Genomic DNA, 23,442 nt, shown 5'->3' on the forward strand with positions numbered 1-23,442 from the left:
TCCCCTGACAGCCCCAACACTTTCCAGGGTCACCTGTTCGTTCTTTGTGAGACCCTCAGCTTCTGGGGATTCTTGCTTTATGTGTGAAGCAGAACAGGAGACTGAGGTTGTAGAAATCAAACATCTAAGTCCACGATTTCCAATGTGGCAGCCACCAGCCCTAGGTGGCTGCTTCAATTAAATTGAAGTCAAATTAAATTCGGAGAGTAGACAGGTTTTAAATGTGAAAGCCGCATGGGCTTAGTGGCTACTGTGTTGAAAAACATGGAATCAGTTGTCACAGGATGTCCTTGTGGGTGGTTGGGTAGTGCTAGTATAGACTAAGCAAGCCAGTATGAGAAAGACAGCCCACTTCCCCTGACTCTCTGGGTTTGATTGGGTCTAACCTACAAGTGTACCTATGTGTCTGTCTCCCAGAGAAGGTGTTGATGGTCTAATTCTTCTCTTGTTCTTATGGTGTCTGATTCTGTGCTTGTCCGGGGGAGGTTTGCAGAGTATGGTATTGGGGTGTGTGTGGATAAACTCAGAAAAATACCAAGTTTAGAGTCCCTCTATGTCTTAGGTCCTCCCTGCTCCTTTCCTTGGCCCAAGGCTCTCAAATTATTCAGGACGATGCTGACCTGGTCAGCCTGCGAGTGCTGTGAGAAGGAGGGGGGTGGAGAGGGGTGGGAGAGCCCCTCATCAGGAAGGGACAGAAGGAATCAGGCATACCGCTCCACGCGGCTGCTGCGGTTGGGAGTGGCCTGTGAAAGAACAAGGAGAGAGATAAGCGGCCTCGCTGTGGACAGCAGCAGTGTTGTAACGGTTCTGATAAGGAGCCTTGCATCAGGGGAGTTGGCTGTGACTGCAAAATCCCTGCAGTTCTCAGCAGGACCTGCACTTCCTTAACCCATGGGAGTCTGATAAACACAGCCTTCTCTCCACCTGAAGTCCTTCAAGCTCCCCTTACCCCCATTGAACAAAGAAAACCCTGAAACCAGCTGTTCATCAGTTCCTGTCACTGGTGGAGCTCTGGAGACAGCCCTGACAGCTGCTGTCATTTCTGTCACCCTGGCCTCCAACCATGTGCCCAGGGCTGTTTAAACACATTCTGTGGATTAACTAACTTAACGATCTAGCTACCTTTTGGGATGCGAGCTATTTTTTTTTTTTTAAATCTCTGCTTCATAGATGAAAGGCCCAAGGTTCAGGGAACTTAAACCATAGGCTCCAGGCACCTCTGTAAACTGAGTCACACAGCCTGGCTCAGAACCATGTGGAGAATGACAGTCTTGGATAGAGGCAACCAGGTGGGTGAAAACTCTGAGGCTCAGACGGCAAAGGGCCTCAGGAGGCAAGACCAGCCAGCATGGTGGCAACAAAAGAGGATTGTGGGGATGAAAGCGCTGAACCTATCAGGGACTAGAGTGTCTGCCCCTCTGCCTTAGACTAGTAGAAGGAGGGCTAGTGTGACTGAGCCAGTAGCTCATTGTATCACCTATTCCCAAAATAAATCTATCCCTCTGGGGACATCTCCTGGGAAGCCAGATCTGTGCTGTACCTCTCAGGACCCAGTGGAATGCCCATCACTTCCCTCGACCCTTTCATTGGTAGTGGGAGTCAGTTCTTTGACCATTCCCCTCACACAACCCCAAACTGTCTTGCTTGGCTGAAAAATGCTTTGCCAGTTTCCCTGGGCATTGTCGGTAACTCTGTTCTTTGGGGTGTCCACGAGGGAAGATTAGTTCTGGATCCGGGAGCCTGAGACTTAGAAGACCAGGATCCAAGATGCTCTTGGGGACAGATACCCAGCTTTGTAAGAGGGTCCAGTTCTCTGCATGTTGAGCAGGGGTCGCTTGGGAGAGCAAACAGAAGAGCAGAGGTTCTCCGCTGGCAGAGAAGAGAGAGAAGGAAGATGTATCCAGACAGAAGCTGACATGTAAGTGGTCCCCCGGCAAGATGTATGTGGGGAAGCTGCAAGTCTGTAGACTACCATGCACAGCTGGTACATGTGATGAGACAGAAGGAAGGATGGAGATTGCTCGGACAGACCTCTTCCCTCTGGGAAACTCTGGCCCAGCTAGAGTGAATCAATAAAGCACTCATGGCCCTGTGACCTAGGACAGCAGGAGTTCAAATAGAAGGCTAGGAGTGGGAGGGGGCTGTTCAGTCCTTCTTGAAGAGATGCCACCGGAGAGTGCATCATAAAAGGACATAGAGGTACAGTGACCTGCACAGCCCTCGAAGTCTGAGTCAAGGGTGTGTGGGAAATAAATAGGTTCCAGGAAGAGTGACCACTCACCCTCTGTGGAGATCATCCTCAGCAGTACACAGAAGTGGCCATGCTGGAAAAGGCCCAGGCTCACAGTTCTCCCTCAGCCCCCAGAACCACTGCCCAGTGGTAAAGAGAAACAGCCTCCCTATTGTACCCCCATGACAGCCATGTGCCCCAGGCTCTTTCCTTTTCAGCCACTAGGCTGTCTCTGTGTTTCCTCTGTCTGGCTTTCTGACATGAGTGTCCCTCAGAAGCAGTGTGCGCCACTTTCAGAGACAATCCTTGCCCCTTGCCCTGTGACTAGCTCGCTTGTGAAGGCCACAGACCCAACAGGCAGGGAGATGAACCAGGGATAGAAGCAGAGGCTTTTACATACATGTCCAGAGGACCTTAAAGCAGTAAAGACACATGACTGTGACCCAACCCAAAAGCCATAGTGGGTCCAGGGAGGAAGAAGACCAGCGGTCTGCAGTTAACTTGCTTCCGATTATCTCCTCTAGCGCTGTCAGACTCCGCATGGAGCCGTTGGAAGGTGGTGACGTCTAATGGAAGGCTTAAGTTCGTTAGGGATATATTCTAGAAGACTTTGGGATACTAGTCTCCTCCTTTCTCTGTTTTATTACTGGCCGCAAAGTATATGGACTTCCTCTGGCATATGCAACCACCATGAGATCCTGTGCCATCACGGGCCCAAACGACATAGCCAGCAGGTCCTGACTTGAAACCTATGAAACTGTGAACTGAGATAAACCTTTCTTCTTCTAAATTGATTCATCCCAGGTATTAGTTATAGTACCAGAAAACTGACTGTCGCTATACCTGGGACTCTTATGGATTCTGTGGAAGGCTGAATCTAGGTTGGTTATGTTATTCTTTGTTCTTATGAATATTGCCTCACATGGCAAAAAGGACTTAGAATTCTGACTGCAGTTCTGGAAATGGAAGAGTGTCCTGGGCTATGTGGGCAGGTCCAATATAATTACAAAGGTTATCAGATAAGAGGGATTGAGGACGATTAGGGAGGAGAAAGCCGTGGTAAGACTGAAGCAGATGGAGCCATGGAAGGTGGGAGATCGGGTCACAAACCCAGGAGCACAGGTGGCTTCTGGGATCTGAAAAAGCCCAGGAACATTTTCTATGCGGCACCTTCTCAAGCAAGCAGCCCTGCCAACACCTTGACTTGCCCCAGGAAATGAACTTCGGACAACTAACCTCCAGGACCATAAAAAATAAAGCTGTGGTAATTTGTCACAGATGCGACAGAAAACACGCGCCGTTCTCTTGCCCGGAGCTGTTTTCTCAGCTTCAGCGTGCAGCAATGTCATCTTGCTTCAAAGAAACCACTGTCTCACTGAGTCTGCAGAATTCTAAAACCATTTTGCATTGCTTCCTTAACAATTCTGCCAGCTCCCAGGATGTGTGCCAGTGAAGGGGGAGGGCAGGGGTCAGCTCTTCCTGTGGGTGAGAAAGCAGAGGAAGGCCACTGTGGTGGGTATTGCTAATTTTACCCGGGGCCTTCACACAGGGGCACTCGTGGTATCTCAAGGCCATGGCAAGGGCCTCCTCGATCAAGTCAAGGTCAGAGTGAGAACTGAGTAGCGTAGGTGGTGTGGTTTGGGCTGGATGGAAGTCCACACAGGAGAGGCATGTGCTTTGTAATTGCATCCTCAAGGGAAACAGAAATAGCCACAAGACCCATCAGCCATCTTAGTAATGAGCCTGTCTTAAGCCGTGTTTTCTACACAGATGGAGGAAGGGAAGATGGGAGGGGTTGAGACTAAGGGAATTTGACTGGAAAGGGGGTGAGGTAGTGGGAGGGAGAGAATGGACAGAACACAGGGTCAAGGATTCAGACCACACAGGACAGGGTTCTGGAGGGAGTGCAGGAGGGTGTTTGGTTTGTTAGATTTTTTTTCTCAAGGATAGCAGGGTCTGGGAAAGCTCGAGGATTGAGAGCATCCGCAACACAGATGAGGGATGAGGTGGCTGGCCTGGAAAGGACTGTCAGCTGGAGGCAATGCCTTCTGAATGTGCCACAGGACAGGGCTAGGACCCATAGGCCCGGAGAGGGCCTCCTCTGTGGGATGAAGTCAGCACAGTACAGGATGCAAGTTCCTCCCCACTGCTCCCTGTGGTGCCACAGGGGCATGTATACAAGCCCTCGGCTCTGGGCACAGGAACACCAGCCTGCTCTTCCTCAAGTACCAGGCTGTGAATGTATTTTCCACAAGGCTGCTGAGAGTAGAGCATGCGTTTGTTTGCCCTCCTCTCAAGTGGGGGTCTGCAAGGGAGAGGGTTAGTTTTGTCCGAAGAATTGTAGCTGGAAGGCAGCTACAGTGGAAGCTCTGGAGAGACGTGCTCTCTCTCCCTCCCTCCCTCCTCTGCTCTGCCATCTCTAGTCCGTGGCTTTCCTCTGTTGAGGGGTGAGGCTAGCCCACCAGGCTAGAAAGCACGAGAGGCTACTCAAGGCTACCCTTGACACTTCTACCTAGATGAAGGCAGGTGGGGGGAAGCCCAGCACCACTGGGAAGCCCTGGGTCAGATGGATCATGGGAGAGTCTAGCTCTGAAAATCAGAAGAAGAATAAATATTACTGGACAAGCAACCAAATCTGTGATGGTCTTAAGACCTAAGCATGGGTAGTTATGAACAACAGCTCCGCTCCTAGGCATGTGACCATACGGATGTGAGCATTGTTCTGTGTCGTGGGAACAAGGACCGTGGGACCCAGCCTGAGTGAGGGCCTGGTGAAGAGCGAGTTACAGCTATCTGTGTGAGGACAGGATAGGAAGACAGTGGGCACGCTACACCTGCCGATCTGCCCCCTCACCCTCTTGTGCCCTAGGGAAGCCACAGTACCTACACATTGGGGAGGAGATTGACGGTGTGGACATGCGGGCTGAGGTTGGGCTCCTGACTCGGAACATCGTGGTGATGGGAGAGATGGAGGACCAATGCTACCCCTACAGCAGCCACATCTGTGACTTCTTTGACTTCGATACCTTCGGGGGTCACATCAAGGTAGGAATCTGCCTGGCTGAGGCTCTTAGCCCTACAGGAGGGATTAAAGGTGTGCGCCACCGCTGCCTGGCAGGTCATTCTTTTTAATAATGTCAACAAAGAGGTTGTCCAAAGGAAACTGAGAGTTCACAGAGAGAGCTCTGCTGGCCTTTGAAGTGGGGAGAGTCTTGTGGTTCAGACATACGTTTTTAGGGGTTCTAGAGTCTCCAGTCCCTAGTCTGTGGTTCTAGCTATTGTCACCACGAGCACAGTGAGACCTAGAGGAGACAGTAATTCTCCTTCACACAATCTACTGCTGTGCCTCCCGCTCATGAGAAGGGTCTTAAGTCCCCACGGCTCTGTCGCCCATGAAGCCGAAACTCTGCTCAGACTCATTCTCAACGCAGCTCTCTGGGCATTGACTGCTGGACTAGTGTTCCAGTTGGTACCCGAATCTAGGGAAATGGTTTGCATATCAAACTCCAGCTCCTCTGGTAGAAGTTGGCCAAACCTGCTTCTGACTCACGTCATTCCAGACTGTGCTTTCTGCGGAGCTCCTGGAATGCACACATTGCCTGGCCGAGCAGTTTCCCTGTGCTGTGACCACCCACCACTCATAGGCACGCCCCCAGAGCAGAGACTCAGGGTATCTCCAGAGTCAGCACCCCCTTCCTTCCCGGGAGAAGGCTTCACACAGTAAGCAATGGTACCCTGAAGTCTTCCAGTCCCCAGCACTCCTGCGGCAGGTTTTCTGTTACCCCCACCCCCCAAGCATTTTAGGATTATCCCTTCATCATTGGTGGCTATGGAGATGGCAAAGGAAGATCAAAGCAAGTCTAGCTATTGTCCTGGGCACTTCCAATCCAGAGTCCATTATCCTGCAGCATCTTGTAAAGCCTTGCTGCACTTCCTTAGTGAAAGAGGGCCAGGCATCGTCATCAATGTGCACAGAGCGTCGTTGATTTGTTGAGTACCCAGAAGGTACTCCGTGACAAAGGACTGGAAAGGTGATACCTCTGTCCTCTGGGGATGCAGGTATCAGATGGGTGGCAGGGATCAGGTGCGGCCTCGGGGTTCTTTTAACTTTCCCTTTCCTGTTGCAGTTTGCCCTGGGGTTTAAAGCCGCTCACTTGGAGGGCGTGGAGCTAAAGTACATGGGGCAGCAGCTGGTGGGCCAGTACCCAATTCACTTCCACCTGGCTGGCGACCTGGATGAGCGGGGAGGCTATGACCCACCTACGTACATCAGGGACCTCTCCATTCACCACACCTTCTCCCGCTGCGTCACTGTCCACGGCTCCAATGGCCTGTTGGTAAGTGCCTGCTGGAAGGGCAGCCTATCTAGGGACTTAGGCCATGCGGGGAAGGGAGGTCTTGGGCTGTGCCTTCTCTCACCTGCTTCTGGTGTGAACTTGGACAGACTATGGAGTCGGTCAGGTCTCCGGTTTCCTCCTGGGAGTCCTGCAGAACAGGGTTACCTTTCAGTTTGCTTGGGTAGAGGATGCGTGTGAAACATTCCTGGCTGTATTATCCTAGCAACCCATCTGCGGAGCAGGGAGTCCAGGTATTGCCAAAGAACAGGCTGGCTTTGGGGAACTGAGCAGGCATGCGGGACACTAGCCAGGACAGCATGGGGAGCCAGCCCCTCAGTGAGTTACAGGCTTCGAGAGCTGGCAGGGGGCCATCCCCAAGAGTCTGTGTTAATTTAGGTGGGGAAATCAAGAGACTTATGGTAGGAAAAGGGAGACAGTAAGTTAGGGCATCCCCCTATCCCCCAGATCTAGCCTGGGACAATGAGTCAATGGTACCCACAGTAGAGTCAGAGCCTTAGAGCAGAACCCTGGACAGCTTTGCCCAACCAGCAGATCCGTGCAACAGTAAGCTAAGACTTCCTCCTGCCCAGTTCCCAGGAATGTCAGCTGCCAAATTAGAAAGGAGCATCTCTCGGCTGCCTTGTTATCCAGCTACCACATGGTTGGGGTGCCAGGTACAAATATCTAGTGGCCGTTCAGGGATCTCCCACCATGCAGTTCTGAGCTGAGCTGTGCTTGCCAGATCTGGAGGCACAGACTCACTGCAGCCTTTCCAAGGCGGAACCAAATTGCACTGTTAGCCATCTAGACAGCATCCAGGACTCTGGTTCTCTGAGCCAAGCAGACAGCAGCGGGGCCATATCCCAGGCAGACCTGAAGTTTTGCAGATTGGCTTTGCATGCTCTTGGAATGTGCATTTGTACGCCATCCTGAATGCAGCTGCTCTAGAAGTTGACTTTTCACGCTGGTGTGTGTTTCTTTGCTGCCTGGATTGCAGGGTTTACCAGGGGGTGACTACGTTTCAGGGAGAGGGTTCAGTTGACAGAGCCAGAAGAGGCCATATAGAGACAAAGATGCTGTTGTGGTTTAGACTGCAGATGCCCTGGGCTGGGGGACAGGGGATTGTTTCTCTAGCATCGTCCCTGGTCAGATGTGGGTGGATCCCAGATAAGTAGATCCCAGCTGTGTGGAGCACCCCAAGCTGTGTGGAGCTGAGCTGTATGGAGCCAAGAAGTGTCTCAGCAACTTGCCCCACCCCAGCAGGTCCTGCAGTGTCCCGGGAGGCCAGCTAGCTCATAGTTCTTCCCCATCCTCTGCTTGTGTACCCCCATCCTTGGGGCCAGTTTCCTTCATCCTCAACCTGCTTCAGGCAGCCCCCCTTCCTATCATTTATTCTTTTTTTTTTGTAAAAAAAGATTGCTTTATTTTATGTGTATCAATTTTTATGTGGAATGCAGGCGTGTATGTATGTATGTATGTATACCATGTGCTTGCCTGGTACCCACAAACGTCTGATGAAGGCATGAGATCCCTGGAACCTGGTACTAGGAAATGAACCCGAGTCCTCTGCAAGACCAACAAGTGCTCTTAACCACTGAGCCACCTCTTCCAGCCTCTTCTAGTTCAACATCTAAACCAGTTCCCTCTTCTGACACAAACACAAGCTTCTGCTTTTCTGCGTTTTGGAGACAGCTTTTAGCAGTGTGGCTCTAAAATGCCACTTCCTTTAGCAAACCACTGCTCTTCTCTCAGCCCGTGCATCTCTTCGCTATGATCAAAAGTCAAAAGCGTAGAGTCGCGGGAAGCGACGGAAACTCCCTGGGCCTCAGTTTCCTCCAGTGCATAGTGAAAATGCTGATAGAGTCAGCTTCAAAGGGCTGTTGTGAGGGCGGAACCAGATAAAACAAGTGATGTGCTTCGAGGGGGACACGAAATGGTGGTAGCACCATGTGCCTCCGCATTTCTATGTGCTCTGTGAAAACATCCCTGCTTCCTGGAGATAGCAGCCAGCATATGCCTGCACCAAAAAGTAGGGCCTGTGTAGTTAGATGCTCTTGGCAAAAACTGCATGAATGAGCTCCCTCTCTGCCACTTTGAAAAATCCCAGTGCATGCTCACATACGAAGGGTCTCCAGGAAAAACTCACCAAACTGCTCTCTTAGGTTGAGGGCGTCCTTCTGGCAATGTAGTGTGGCCCACCACGGTGCTGGTGGGTGCAGGGAGGAAGCCTGCCTTCAGAGGGAGGCTCCACACACGCTATCCCCAGGATGTTAACAGGTGTAGGGTGGAAGGAAGAATTTTCCCATTGAGAGGTTTTACATACATTCTTTGCAGGGGCCACAGGGAAATGGGCTCAGTTTATTTCCGTGTGTGCTTCATGTATATGTCAAGCTTTAAGGCAGGACCTGGAACATTGCCTTCCTGTTACTGGAAGGCAATCAGTATATTCCTGGCCTGTAGCAGAAGTACCAGACTCCAGTGTGAGATCTATTCTCTTCTACCTCCTTCCTTTAAGTCAGGGGGGGTTGAGCAGAAGGAAGCACATCCTTTACCTGGGCACTGGCTCACAGTTTATCTTTACTGTAAGTGACAGGGGGGTGAAACCAACAGCAAGTTCCCACTGCCTCCATGCAGGCTGGGCCACGCATGGCTCTGTGGGCTAACAGGTCCAGGCAGACCCTAGGCTCTCCATCTTTGGGACCACACCCTTCTCTTGGCATTCTACTGAAGATATCTGGGGCCCAGGATGGGAAACCCAGCATCTTCTCTGCCAGCTGCACAGCCCTGGGAATTATGGGAGAGGCTTCCATTTTCCCTGGCTCACCCCTTTTCTGATGTCTTTGAATGTGTCCTCCCCTTTTTCTTTTTTTTCTTCTTTTTGTTGTTTCGAGACAGGGTTTCTCTGTGTAGCTTTGGCGCCTGTCCTGGAACTCGCTCTGTAGACCAGGCTGGTCTCGAACTCACAGATCCGCCTGTCTCTGCCTCCCGAGTGCTGGGATTAAAGGTGTGCGCCACCATGGCCTGGGTGTTGTCAGGTTGCATAGCTGCTCTCATCTCTCCTTTCCACTTGAGCCCAGATGTAGGACCCAGATTTTTATCTTTCCTTTCCCACAAAGCTACCTTGGTCCAGGACTTCACTGGGAGACTGAGGTACAAAAAGGAGGGTAGAGAATATTCCAGAACAGCACCCTCTGGTCACACACTTTTCCTCAGGCAGCACCTGACCTTAGGAGGGAGCTCTGCCTCCCCTTATCCTCTCCCCTCACCCCTTCCCACCTCCCCTGCACAGTCTCAGATGCATTCCTTCCCTTTTTAGGTAGTGTTTTCTTCTGTTTCCTCTCCCAACTTCTATTTGCATATTCAAAAACTCATTAAGATCTGCAGAACAAATGACCCTTGCCTGCGCTCCAAGGCCAGCTTCTTCTCGGGGAATTTTATTTTTAAATTTTTTAATAACAGCAGAAGCTTGGAAATGAAATTTCTTTTTAAAATGGCTGAATTCCATGTGAGGCTTCCCGCTGGTATGTCTGTGTGTATATACATAAACATATTTGTATCTATATATACATACAGATACATATTAATAATATCATACCCACCCTAGATTTCAGGAGTAAGTAACATCCTCTTTGGTACCAGGAGTCCCTTGAGGGAGCCAAAATCCCTCATTTTGAGTCCCAGTATCAAATGGCCTGGTATTTGCATAGAACCTGTGCACAGGCTCCTGCTTTAAATCAGTCACCTCTAGGTGGCTTATGCTGCCATGCAAAGGCCTAGTAAACAGTTGGCACCCCATATCGCTTGGGGAACTCAGCCAAGGGGAAAGAGTCAGTGCCTGTTTCTCATAGGCAATTTTTTAATGAAATATTTCTGGTCTGAGCTTGATTGAAGCTAACGTGGAATCCTGCATATCCAGAGAGTCAACCTGATCACTAATTTCTGCTTGTGTCTGTTTAATTGAAGCATCGTTCTTTGTAGAACACACAGGTTGCTGACGGAAGCCAGTTCAGACTGCAGTGACCGTGTAATATTTGATATACACAGGACAGTCTTAGCTACCCCCACCCCCAAATGCCCTGACTCAGTGACAACTAAATCAAGGGTCACTTTAGTTGAAACAATACCTGACAGCTGTTTCTGGGTCTTTCATATGAATTTTCTCCTTTTCAATTTCCTGCCCAAACCCTACTGACCACAGTGGAAGACCTAAAACAGCTTCCAGGAATCATGAGCTGCTCTCGGCAGGCAAGAAGATGCTCAGAAAAATGAAGGGGAAATACAGTTTTGGTTTTCTCAAAGAGAATGACTAGAGGATTACACATTATTTCTGGTCAGCATATAAGGAAGGACAGCTCCAGAAAGAGAGAGAATATTTAGTTGATAAGTCTATCTGTATGTGCCTATCATCTACCTGGCTGCCCATCTATCTCTATTTCCCTGTCCATCTATTCATGCAACCATCATCTGTTTCTTACTTACCTATATATCTACCTAGCTAGCATCTGTATCTGTTTCTCTATTATCATCTATCTCTCTCTATCAGCTATCCATTCATCATCTATTTATATCTATCTGTCTATATATAATATATATCATCTATCCATTCTTTATCCATTTATTATAACTAATAATCAATTTCATGAAGTGTTCTGAGGAGAAACAATCTGAACAGTTTTTAGTATCCCCTCTATCACTCAAGGGATACTCAGTATGAGTAACAGAGCCAGTCTGTGGCTAAGAAAGGTGTGAATTACTCTTCCTCTCCTGCCCCAGACCTTCCTTCTCCTTTGTCCTCCTTTCCTCCTGGCTCTGCGAGATTCATTGCTCCCTTAAGACAGCGGATTGGTCTCTGTTTCAAACAAGATGGAAATCAAGTCTGAGTTCGGCCCTTGCAAAAAGAGGGACTTTGGGCATCCAAGTCAAGTGACATCCATTGAGCTAAGGTTGAAACACGATAGCATGTGTAAGACTGTAAGACACTGGACATCTGACAACAGTAGCTGTTTTCGGGTGAAGCCCTTTCTGTTTGCATCGCCTCTCACAGGCCTTAGAGGCCAACTCTTTCTTGAGCACTTGCTAGCAAAATGTTCCTGCTCGTTGACTCACTCTCAGAGAAGGGCTCCTGACCATGTGATCTAAAGTGCTGGGCAAATGGGTCGGGACAAGTTAGAAAGATCCATGAGCAGAAGACAGGAGACTCAGGGTACACCAAACACCCTGGGACACCCACCTCCCTTCCCTGAGCACAGTTGCCTCCTCTGTGAAGCCAGGCCCTGAATTTGATCTTAGAGGTCTCTGCCAGCAAGCACAGCCGAATCCCCTCCCAGGCTTGTCTTCCAGGGCTATTTATAACATGCTTTCATTTCTCACTAGAAGAGAAGGACGCATCCCACTGGATGACCTTGGCATTGGCTGAAATGCCTATTGAAGGAGTGAATGGGCTTCAAGGTCACACCCTCGCCCGTTGTCAAAGATTAAAGGAAGGAGGCTTGCTTAGGAGGCAGAGAGCTTGGTGTGGGCAGGCAGTGTGGTCTTCCCCGTGAACACACAGGCCCGAAAAAAACCCACATCCCTGCCATGGCTTTTCCCACAGACATTTGCTGTGTGAGATTACAGCAAGATAAAAAGATCTAAGAGACCAGCCAGCGTTCAGTGTGGAGGGGCTTGCTGTGGGGATGGCTCTAATAGCTTTGACTAACCTGCAGTTAGGGAGCAGGCACCTGCCATGGGAGAACCTGGAGGTACTGGGGTTGCTCACCTTGGACGAACACTTTTCCATCAGAGACAGTTTTGTCAACCCCCCCCCCCCCCCACTCAGTGAACTACAGAATAATGAAAGTCTGGGACCAGCTTGGGGCGGATGGGGTTGGGGAATGGGGTGGAGTAGGGTTGCTTTTGGCATCTGACAGGGATAGACCAAGGTTACTGAGCGCCCTACAGTGAGAAAGACAGTCCCTTGTAGTGGCATCAGGGCTGACGGCATAGCCTCAGTATTTCAGTCAGTGCCAAGGGCATTTGGATAATGCACAGATTTTCCAGCACAGTGGTGGCTCCTTAAGAGGTGTGGGTTGATCCGAGGTCACAGGGAAGCGGGGGAGATCTCACTGGGTGAAATCACTGGACAGTCAGGACTGGAAGAACACAGTAAAGACGAGAATGTTCCCACCCTCACCCACTGTACCCCGTGAGCCGAGATCATCTCCGCTCGGGCGTTTGAGCCAAAGCAGGAGTCTATGTGGGAGAGACACTGTCGTCGGAGTCTGGCGTGAACAGGGAACTGGGACTTGGGATAGGGCTCTCTAAGGATTCCGAGGCCTTGGAGAAGGTAGAGGTCAAGTCCAGAGCGTTGTGGTTGACAAGGTAGGCAGGCTGGTCTGAGAGCCTCCTGGCGTTGTTTCTGAGACCACGCTCTGCTTTCACCATGTCTCTTCAAGACGCTCTTTCTGATTTTCTCCACACTCTGTAGTTCTGGGAAGGTGGCCCAGCAGCTGGCTCTCCCAGCCCTCTCTGGTTTTCAGCCCAGAGTGCGAAGGCATCCTGGTAGGCATCGTGGACCAACAAACTGGCTTGGGTTCCAGGGATTATAGCAGTGTGTTAGTGCAGACATTGATGAACCACCCCTCAGACTCGCCGTGGTGCTGCCACCTGGGGGAGCTGCCCCGCCCCCCCTCAGGCCCTGGAGACCCTCTTCGGGACATCCTGGCAAGCTCAACAGAATGAGGGTTCGGGTCTCCCCCTGGAACCACCTACACACTTCTGAGCTCTCATCCCTTTCCCGATCCCCTGGAGCCTCGTCCCCAGCACATCCCACCAGAGAGTTCTCATTCACTTCCTTGTCCACCCTCAAGGCTTTTACCTGGGGGTCAAGGTTGCCTCCACCCCAACCCCCAGTCTACTTAGGTCCTGTGGAGTTCAGCATTGTTTCACACTCAGTGAATGAATATTTGGGCACACGCACAGGTGTGTGCTGAGTGAAACTCCTGTCTTGACCCTGCAGATCAAGGATGTGGTGGGCTATAATTCCTTGGGCCACTGCTTCTTCACTGAAGATGGGCCAGAGGAACGCAACACTTTTGACCACTGCCTCGGCCTCCTTGTTAAGTCGGGGACCCTCCTCCCATCAGATCGGGACAGCAGGATGTGCAAAGTGATCACGGAGGACTCGTACCCAGGGTACATTCCTAAGCCCAGGCAGGACTGCAAGTAAGTGTGTGCATAGTAGTGTAAGGTGTGCCCCTTACACTTGGGTCTGGGGAAGGAAGGGTGGGAGGGATGAGCATGAACGTCCATCATCCTGCCTCGGGACCTCTAAAAGGACCTTTAAAAGCTTCCTGTTTACCTCTGCCTTTTTCTCAGAGTGAGGTCCCCATGGTAGCTCCTCCCTCCTCCTTCGTCCCTGCTTCCTCCATGAGTCTCACTAGCGCTGTTTTGTCTGGAGAACTCTGGCTCACCTGTGGTTGAATGCCACGTGGCATCCTGGTGGACAGGAAGTAGCTGCCACACCAGCTCCCAATACGCACCCATCAGTCTGACCACAAGAATCTCTTTCTAGCCAGAGAGAGACCCAGACAGTGTTACAAAGACACACACAGAAAGGCAAAGATAGAAAAATACAGACAGAAAGACAAAGAGACAGAAGCAGACAGACACACAGACAGGAAAACAGAGACACAGACAGAAGCAGGCAGACAGGAAAACAGACACAGAGAGACAGTAGACAGATGTAGAAGAAAAAAAACAGAGAAACAGACTGAGAGACACAGAGATGCAAAGACAGAAAGAAGCATAGGCAGACACGCAGACACTGAGAAAGACAGAGACACAGAGAAGAGCCAGAGACACAGAGGAGAAACATAGACAGAGAAAGGCAGATGCAGAGAGCCGCATGGCTTCCTGCACAGATGCCCTCCTTAGAAAGGCTTACTTTCTTGGACCCACGTTCCTGCTTCTGTAGAAGCACAGACTGCATCTAGCCTTGCAGTCCTGAACAGTGCACAGCTAAAGTGTGCGGCCTTACAGTGAAAAAATAAAGCCTCAAATGGATACATCGACGATTTCTCAAATCTCAGACAAGAGACTCTTTTCCACTAATCTTGGTGTCTCGCATGCCCCACCACTACCACCACTATGCAGCAGAAAGGGTGCCGGTAGCCCCTTATCTGACTCTGTTCAACCTCTGTCCCTTCCCTGCAGCGCTGTGTCCACCTTCTGGATGGCAAATCCCAACAACAACCTCATTAACTGTGCAGCTGCGGGGTCTGAGGTAAGCAGAAATAAGACAGGTGGAGCTGGCATGCTATGCCCTGCAAATGTGTGTGTTCAGAACCCAAGACCACGCCTCCAGGTGTCTGGAGAGAGGGAGTCTTGTGATTTGGTGTTAAATGACAGTCCTGCCTGTCACTTCATGACCCCGGTGACCGTAGCTAATGAGTAGTTTTTTTGGCTTGTGGCTTAAGGGATTGCATGCAGTCCATAGTGATGGGGAAGGCGTGATGGCAGGTGTTACTTGGGGCTGCCTCAGTGGGGAGCTCATTCACATCTGGGTGAACCAAGAAGCAGAGAGAGGGGCTGGAGAGATGGCCCTGTGGTTAAGAGTACTTATTTTTGCAGAGAATCCGGTTCGATTCTCAGCATCCATATGGTGGCTCACAACCATCCATAACTCCACTTTCGGGGGAATCCTATGCCTTCTTCTGACATCTGTGGGCACCAGGCATACACAAACATACATACGAACAAGACATGCATGTACATAAAACATTAAAACTTTAAAAATTTTTAGAAAAAAAGAAGACAGGAAGTGGAGCCAGGCTATAATACTCAAGTCCCACTCCCAATGACCCCACTTCCTCCACATCTCCCCCTTCTAAAGGTCACACCAAGAAAGCTAGAGTCACTAGATGGAGACCAAGTATTCCAACACATGAGGCCCTTGGGGACACTTATATCCGAACCATCCCAGAGTACTAAGCAACTTATGCACAGTAACTCTCTATGAGTTATTTTTCCTTCGGATGGTACCTGATGCATCAGCATGGTAAGCTAACACCACGTGATTCTGACATCAAGGCTATGCCCTGGCCTAGGGAGGAAGCTGCAGCAGGGAAACCTAATGTGCCCGGAGCCCCGAAGAGCTGGATGGCAGCAGCTGGGCAACAAGCCCCATGTTCTGCCCCAGTAGCCTTGCTCTGACATAGCTCTCCCCTGCTGTTTTACTTGGGTCCTTGACCCTGATCCTGTCTGTTGCTCTTCCTGAGTCTCAATTTCCAGATCTCCAAGGAAGACTGAGAAGCCTTGCTTTCAGAACTCTTATCAATTGGGAGTCTAACCTCTACAGGGACCCGGTAATTCGGACAGTGGCAGATAGGGCAGGGCTGGTGTGAAGAGTGAGCATTGTCAAGTAGTCAAATCACAAATTAGAGTAACCTTGAGTTTCTCCTTTGGTCCAGTCAAGCACTGAACCATAGGGGTGTGTTTGGTGGTGTGTGGTGTCCAGGCAAGCATTGGACCACAGGGATGTGTTTGGTGGTGTGTGGTGTCCAGGCAAGCACTGAACCACACAGGTGTGTTTGGTGGTGTGTGGTGTCCAGGCAAGCACCGGACCACACAGGTGTGTTTGGTGGTGTGTGGTGTCCAGGCAAGCACCGGACCACCTGGGTGTGTTTGGTGGTGTGTGTGTCCAGGCAAGCACTGGACCACAGGTGTGTTTGGTGATGTCTAATGATGGCGTTTTCTGCTCACAGTACTGCATCCCTTCCCGGAGCCTGGACCACTCAATCAGGAGTTCACTGACACTAATTACTGTGGCTCTCTCCTCTGCCCTGTCAACAGGAAACGGGATTTTGGTTCATTTTTCACCATGTGCCAACGGGCCCCTCTGTGGGAATGTATTCCCCAGGTTATTCCGAGCACATTCCACTGGGAAAATTCCACAACAACCGAGCACATTCTAACTACCGGGTAAGTCTCTCCATGCTGCATCGCTATGGCCAGCCTGTTCATTCCCCTGCTCCTACCTGCCTGGAAAAGCTACATTCTTACCATGGGTAAGCCTTCCAAGGCCGGCAGGTTACTCACCACTCACCACAAGCATCTGCCCAACCAAAGGAGCAAGGTGTGCCTTCACTCCAGGCTCCCCTCCCGGAGGGTGCTGGATTAGACATCGGGTTTGATTCTGTGATGCATTTGTGGGCATGAGTGATGTTGACTATAAAATTAGGTCTGGCCATGAACTGAGGGAACTTTGGACATGGTTCTGAGGTAGCATTAGTATCCTAGACTTTCTCCCTTCTTTTTGGGAAGTGGGTGACTCCATCTGTGCAGTGCTATCTCAGAAGGTTGAAAATAGGAAACTTCTTGACCACCTTCATTGATTGTCCCCCTTTTCTGCATACCGGTTTGTACCCAGCTCCAAGCTAGCTGCTAGAGTTAAAGGGGGAAGGATTGGGATGTCTGGTACTTCAGTATATCAAGAACTTTCTCATAAGGACAATATTTAAGACTGGAGCTGTTGGACACATCAAGAAGGTCTGGGGACAAGGCTGAGATTAAAGATAACACTCTGTGAACCAAGATGGTCTCTAGGACATCAGGATGGTGTCTGGTCCAATTTTTAATAGTGAAGACAAGGAAATTGGTACTTTCTGGGTTTGTATATAAACTAGACGTGATGGTATAGACCTTTAATCTCAGCTCTCTAGAGGCTGAAGCAGGAGAATCAGGCATTCAAAGTCCTCCTTGGCTGCATAGCAAGTTTGATGTAAGCCAGCCTGGGTTTCATGAGACCCTGCCTCCAAAAAAAAATCTTTAGAAGAGTCTTTCTCCTTAAGTCAAACAGGAGCCAGGAAAGGCTATCAAATGTCATTGAAAGAAAGCTAAGTTCAGCCTTTCATTTGAAAGTCTGTGACACACTTCTGAGTACAGCCCTGGTTTGGGGGTCTAGGATAGAAACTCTTCAAAGCAGTGTGCGTTCTGTATGTAGAATTGGCTCTATGACCCCAGGTTAAACACTCTTAGACCCCAGTTTTTTTGTCTGCACCTTCGCAGGTCACCTTGTTCCAGATCTGGTCAGAGAGATGCAGAGTGGGCCAGGCTTTCTTCATCCCTGTTCCCATAGACACGTTCTGAGAATCATGCTGGGGTTTACTAGCACGCTCAAAGGCATGTGCCTAGGCTGGTGTGCAAGGGTGGCTGCGGGCAACCGTGGTAGCTAATGTGTCCTCTTCCCACAGGCTGGCATGATCATAGACAATGGAGTCAAGACGACGGAGGCCTCAGCTAAGGACAAGCGGCCCTTCCTCTCCATCATCTCTGCCAGGTACTAACCCTTGGGACTTGTCCCTTGGGACCTCTCTCCTTGCCTGCTCTTCTCCTGCTTCAGTCATGCATTTCTTTGTGCAATGAGTGCTGGCTAGCTGGCAGGGAGCCAGTTGTTGAGATGCAGTACTGTGCTGGAAGTCTAAACTAAGTCTGAGTTAGAGTCCAGGCTCCAGTAGCCAAAAGGAGACCAAAATCCCTAGACCCAGATCCCACCACAGAGCCAGGACTATGGAACAGTAGGAATGGCCAGAGCTGTAACAGAACTGGGTTGGGTTGCAAAGGTGATCAAAAAGGAAGCCTTCACTGCCACTTAATCATAGGCAATGTGATTTATTAGCCAGGCTAATAAATTAATCCAGAGCTTAGCTAAAGACCAGAGACTGCTTTTAAAATGTTGTCAAGCCTGGACAGGGTTGTATACAAATTTAATTCCAACCAGGACCTAGGAGGGAGAGCAGAAAGATCTCTTTGTGAGTTCAAGGTCAACATGGTCTGCAGAGTGAGCTCTAGGTCATCCAAGGTGATGTAGTGAGACCCTGTCTCAAAGGAAACAAAAGAAGTTGTTGTTAAAACTTCAGGGTCATTAGCAAAAGCAGGAGCTCTTGTCCGGCTCCTATAAGGAGCTAGGCCCTAGAGATGGAATCTCCTGCCTCTGGGAGAAGCTCAGAGTGTCCATGCCAGAGCCTGCGTGCCAGTGAATTTCTGTGGAGTCAGAAGTATCTGAGAACCTATGGAAACCATCTTACAGAGACCAGAAGGAATAGCACCTGTGTCGTCCCACTCTCCAGGTACAGCCCTCACCAGGACGCAGACCCCCTGAAGCCCCGGGAGCCGGCCATCATCCGCCACTTCACCGCCTACAAGAACCAGGATCACGGAGCCTGGCTGCGGGGTGGGGACGTGTGGCTGGACAGCTGCCGGTGAGTCTGGTGACACTGCCGCAGAGTCTTGACTGAGGAGTGAGCAAGGCACAGGGGATTCTAAACATACTGACGTTGAGCTCTCTGCTCCCCCTGAAAGACAGGGGCGTAGGATGGCAGCAGACAGTGGTGGGGGGAGGAAAAACCCACAGCAGAATGACAGATTCACCCACAGTGCAGAATGCTGGGATAGTTGTAGGGATATTCATGGCTGGTCTCTTTCATGGTCCATGGCTGGTCAGTACAGGAAGGGAAAGGGAACCACGGTGCTGGGCACTCAATGTGTGCCTAAACTTTGGTTTTACTTCTTTCTCACTATACTTCTTAAGAATGCAAATTAAAAAAATAATGTACAGTTCCAGCTCCATTAATGATAAACTGAGGTTCAGTTAGTGAATGTCTCACATCGCATAGCTAACAAGTGGTACAAATGAGATTTGATGTTCTAAGCCCAACAAAAAGGGCCCCAAACATTGCTTTACCACGAAGTCCCCAGAGTCTAATGCCAAACATGGTTCTCTTTCTGCAAAGAAAATTATGACTCATCCTGCTAATGAGGGTTTATCTTCTTGTCCCTCACCAGACGTTCTAAGGAAGCTAAGTGCCCAGTGCCCAGTGTGGCTGGCACTAGGGTTGAGGTCCCAGAAATAGACAAAGTTGATATGGTCCAGAGCCGACAGAATGGTCTCTTCCAGGACTTTGAGAATTAACCCTGTGTGGTTTATAGGAGTTTGGGGGGGGGGGGGCAGTATGTCCAGATGCAGGTTAGGATGGGAGAGGGTACCCCTGAAGATGGAAGAAGGATGGAACACCAAATGTATACCACACTCCAAGTCAGGTGAGGAAGAATCATAGAACGGAGAGTGTGGATAAACCCAGCCTTCAGCACAGAGAACAGGCATGGGTGGGTGCTGTGTTTTTAGATATGCTGAGATGGAGATGCTCAGAAAGCATGTGGTGAAAATGCCCACAAATCTTCCAGAGACAAGATAGGATGGATGTCCGATCTTCGAGTCCCCAACAGATGAGGGATGAGGGAGCTATGAGTGTCTGCAAGGTCGCTAGGGTCACAGAAGAGCATGGGGAGACCACGGCAAAGCACCAGGAGATACCAGGGAGGAGGAAGGAGCTAGAGGGCCTGGTACCCTGGGTGAGCCTTGGTTGATTGGTTTGAATGGCTAGATCTCTGAAGGGGAAGTGCAGCGTGCTGGAAAGGAGCTGAGCGTGAAGTGTGAACTGGGGAGCTTGTAGAAACCGGGATCACACCAGTGTGACTGACACAGAAAGGAACAGGATTGGGCCTTCTGGGCTTACAGGAGCCATGAAGCCCCTGGAGAGTCAAGAAACAGCAGGTGGTGGGTGAAAATGGCCCCGGGGGGAAATGAGCCCCTTGGGGAGTCCTGGGCAGGAGAAAGGGAACAAAGGAAGTAAAGGCAACCCAGATCCAAGATCCAGCTCCTTCATGAAGCAGAACCAGTTGCCTCCAGAAACCTGCTCATACTGACCCTAAAATCATTCAGAGTTTCTGGGGAGCAGCTGTGATCAGCATAGTGTAATTATGGGGTTTGTTCTTGGTCTTTTCAGGGACAGAGCCTCCCTGGTTATTGAGAAACTTGGAAACTAGTGATTTGAGTTGGCTGAGAGTAGTTCCCACACGGTCCACCTTCAGTCAGTGCTGGTCCTGAAGGTGTTCTGCACCCCCTCCATTTATCCTGATCACCCTCATAGGCCCCAGTGGCTCGGCCAGAGGTGGGCTAGCAAGGGAGGCCTGTGAGGCCCAGCTCTCCTGAAGTTAGTGCTTCATGCCCCCAAATGCTGAGCACTGAAGACCCCTGCCAATGCGGGGTACAACTTCTAGCTCTCCACCAGACACTTCAAGGAACACCCAATCTGCGAAGAGAAACCCGACTACCCATTTTCTGGGGAGAGTGGAAAGTTACCATTTCCTCAGTGAAACTCCTCCCTCGATGGTCCACAGTGAGACTCCAGCAACAGAGAAGGGTCCTTCCTTCTATATTCTCATTGACTGTGGAGTGAGAGTGTGTGCTGACCGTCTGTTCTTGTCCCCAGGTTTGCTGATAATGGCATTGGCCTGACCCTGGCCAGGTAAGAGTAACTGTCATTTGTGATGGGCCTTCTGTGGAAGGTTATTTTGGACATCTCACCCCCAACGTCTCCTCTCTGCAGTGGTGGAACCTTCCCATACGATGATGGCTCCAAGCAGGAGATAAAGAACAGCTTGTTTGTTGGCGAGAGTGGCAACGTGGGCACAGAAATGATGGACAACAGGATCTGGGGCCCAGGTGGCTTGGACCACAGTGGAAGGACCCTCCCCATAGGCCAGTAGGTTTGCAATGGTGGGAACTGCACTTTTCTGTATGTGGCTTGAGTCACAGCCATGGAAAGAAGGAAGTTAGTGAGAGGCTTCTATGTGTTGACTCTGAATTTTTTGGCTCTCTAAGAACATGAATGAGAATGAAATATGGAATGAGGAGAGAAGTCCAAAAACAGTGTAGACTAGATGCCAACAAGTACACAGCCATCAAATACATGATATGGTCCTAGCCAGTGTTCAGGGAACATGATGTCTAGAAGAGGGGTTCTGAGTCTCTGTAACAACTCACATGAAGTCTCATTCATGCCTGAGTGTGGCAGAGAGGCAATCAGACCACTTATAGGAAGATCAGCAGAGGTGATTAAACCTGCAGCCATGTCTTACACAGATCAGACTTTTACACCAAAACACAGACCGTCACTAGGTGGTCGCCTCTCAAGGCTGCCAAGCATACAAGAAGCGAGACTTGTTCCACTTAGGCCTTAGAACTGACTTAGTTGCCTCTTTGTGAAAATGATGGTTTTTGCTGCTACAATCAGGACAGAAACACACAAACTGAACCTTTGTTTGGGTGCATGCACGTGGGTCTCCCCAAAGATACCCTGGAGGCATACTCAGAGGCATATGCCTGGTCTTCTTTGGCCAAGCTGTCAAGAAGGCCTGGCTCTTATCTTAAGGAACATGGCCAACCCTTTTATTTACAAGCGGGTCTGAGTCTGCATTTCTAGAATTTCTTTCTAGGAGGTTGCCAACCTCCAGGAGCAGGATATTCTGGTAACTTCCTGAGGTGATCATGTCTATGGAAGCATGACAGGTTCAGGCAGGTTCCTCACACTGCCTTTGACAGAGCTAGAAAGGACTGTGCAATTCTGACGGAGGTGTATTCTGCCTGAGTAGAAGTAGATTAGGGTCTGAAGCCCGTGGTTTGTGTAGAATGAGCAAGAATGTGCTGACCCCCCCCCCCAACACCTTAACTGGGAAAATGCACGGAAGCTCTCCCTCCACGAGAGTCAGGATTCAAGGTGACGACACCATCAGTTACAAATATAAAAATGTGGAAACACAAGGGGATTTGGGGGCGAGTGGAGGTTTCCTTGGGAAGCATACGCCATAGCTGGGAGCCTGAATAGAAGACGAGAAACAGCTGGGGACAGCCTCTCTCTGGAGACAGATACTTCGCCTCCTTTTCCTTTTCCTTCTTCCCTCGCTTCCTTAAGTTTGCTGCAGAAGAGAAGGGAAGGGATCAAGCCAGAAGAAGTAGAGACATGGGTATAAGTGAACATGTTAGATTGAGAAAATGATAAGCTTAGATTTGTGACCAGCTCTGAGAAAGGCCACCAAGCTGGCTGACCAATCCCTCCTGGGTCATCTCTGATACCCTGCTCAAGAGTCTCAAGCGAATGGGAAGGATCCCTCTGAGCCCCTCCCTCCTGCCAGGCAAGGGTGAAGCTTCCACATCATTAATTCTTCCCTGGTCCCTTCATGTCTCCCAGCTGCCACCTCTTCCCACTCCCTTCCTGCTGCTCCCCAATATCAAGCCTTCTCAGGGGATCTGTGTCTGTCTGTGGCCTTGCTTTTCTAGCAAGAGCAGCCTTTGCCTCTGGCCATACTTGAAAGTTACATTGTCATTCTTTTTATCATGGCCCATGCTGTGTGGTTCTGTTCCTTCCAGTGTCCCAAGCCCAGCACATTGCTGCTGGGTAGACTTACAGAGGAAGCTCATCTGGATCTTAATCTGATTAAATTGCCATAGCAACTAAAACTAGGACGATAATGACTAACAGTGTTCCGCTCCCAAGGGACAGAATATTGGCAGTCTCTTGAAGTATTTACAGTATTTTCCTACTGACTGGACACACTGATGGGAAGAGGAGAGAAACTGTCTAAACAGAGGTCCCTGAGCCAGCGACTAAATAGACAGCTATTTATCTCCCAGCCTACCGTTCATTCATCCAGCTAGCTGTCTATCATACCACCACCCACTCATGTGGTCACCCACGTACCGTCCATCCATCTACCATCCAGCTTACCTACAAGCTCTCCATCTCTTCATCTACCCACCATTCCTTCATCTGTCTGCCCATGCATCTACCCATGCATCCAACCCAATCCATCCATCCACCATCTCTCTTCAGCAGTCTTTCTTTTCACTGACACTATGTTCATACATGGCTTCCCAGTGAGTTAGTTGACTTAAAGATTTTCAGTGGAGGGGGTTGCTGGAGGTGGGAGTCGGGAATTACACGGAAAAGCTCTTTCCAGTCACCTCCGAAGAAGTAACAACACAGCAATCATCTGACG

General features: G+C 50.0%; 1 protein-coding gene across 4 annotated transcripts in view; it reads left to right on the forward strand.

Annotated features, from left to right (window-relative positions):
- Positions 1-23,442, forward strand: part of Cemip (cell migration inducing hyaluronidase 1) — a 143,932-nt gene that overhangs the window by 97,907 nt on the left and 22,583 nt on the right. For all 4 annotated transcript variants that reach the window (XM_057756206.1, XM_057756209.1, XM_057756207.1 and 1 more), the window contains 9 exons: positions 5,100-5,275; positions 6,358-6,567; positions 13,565-13,770; positions 14,761-14,830; positions 16,399-16,527; positions 17,799-17,884; positions 18,675-18,806; positions 20,877-20,912; positions 20,994-21,149. In XM_057756206.1, coding sequence (XP_057612189.1) covers positions 5,100-5,275; positions 6,358-6,567; positions 13,565-13,770; positions 14,761-14,830; positions 16,399-16,527; positions 17,799-17,884; positions 18,675-18,806; positions 20,877-20,912; positions 20,994-21,149 — 1,201 coding nt within the window. The remainder of the gene's footprint in view (positions 1-5,099; positions 5,276-6,357; positions 6,568-13,564; positions 13,771-14,760; positions 14,831-16,398; positions 16,528-17,798; positions 17,885-18,674; positions 18,807-20,876; positions 20,913-20,993; positions 21,150-23,442) is intronic.

The sequence above is a fragment of the Chionomys nivalis genome, chromosome 23 (assembly GCF_950005125.1).
Source record: "Chionomys nivalis chromosome 23, mChiNiv1.1, whole genome shotgun sequence".
Lineage (NCBI taxonomy): Eukaryota > Metazoa > Chordata > Mammalia > Rodentia > Cricetidae > Chionomys > Chionomys nivalis.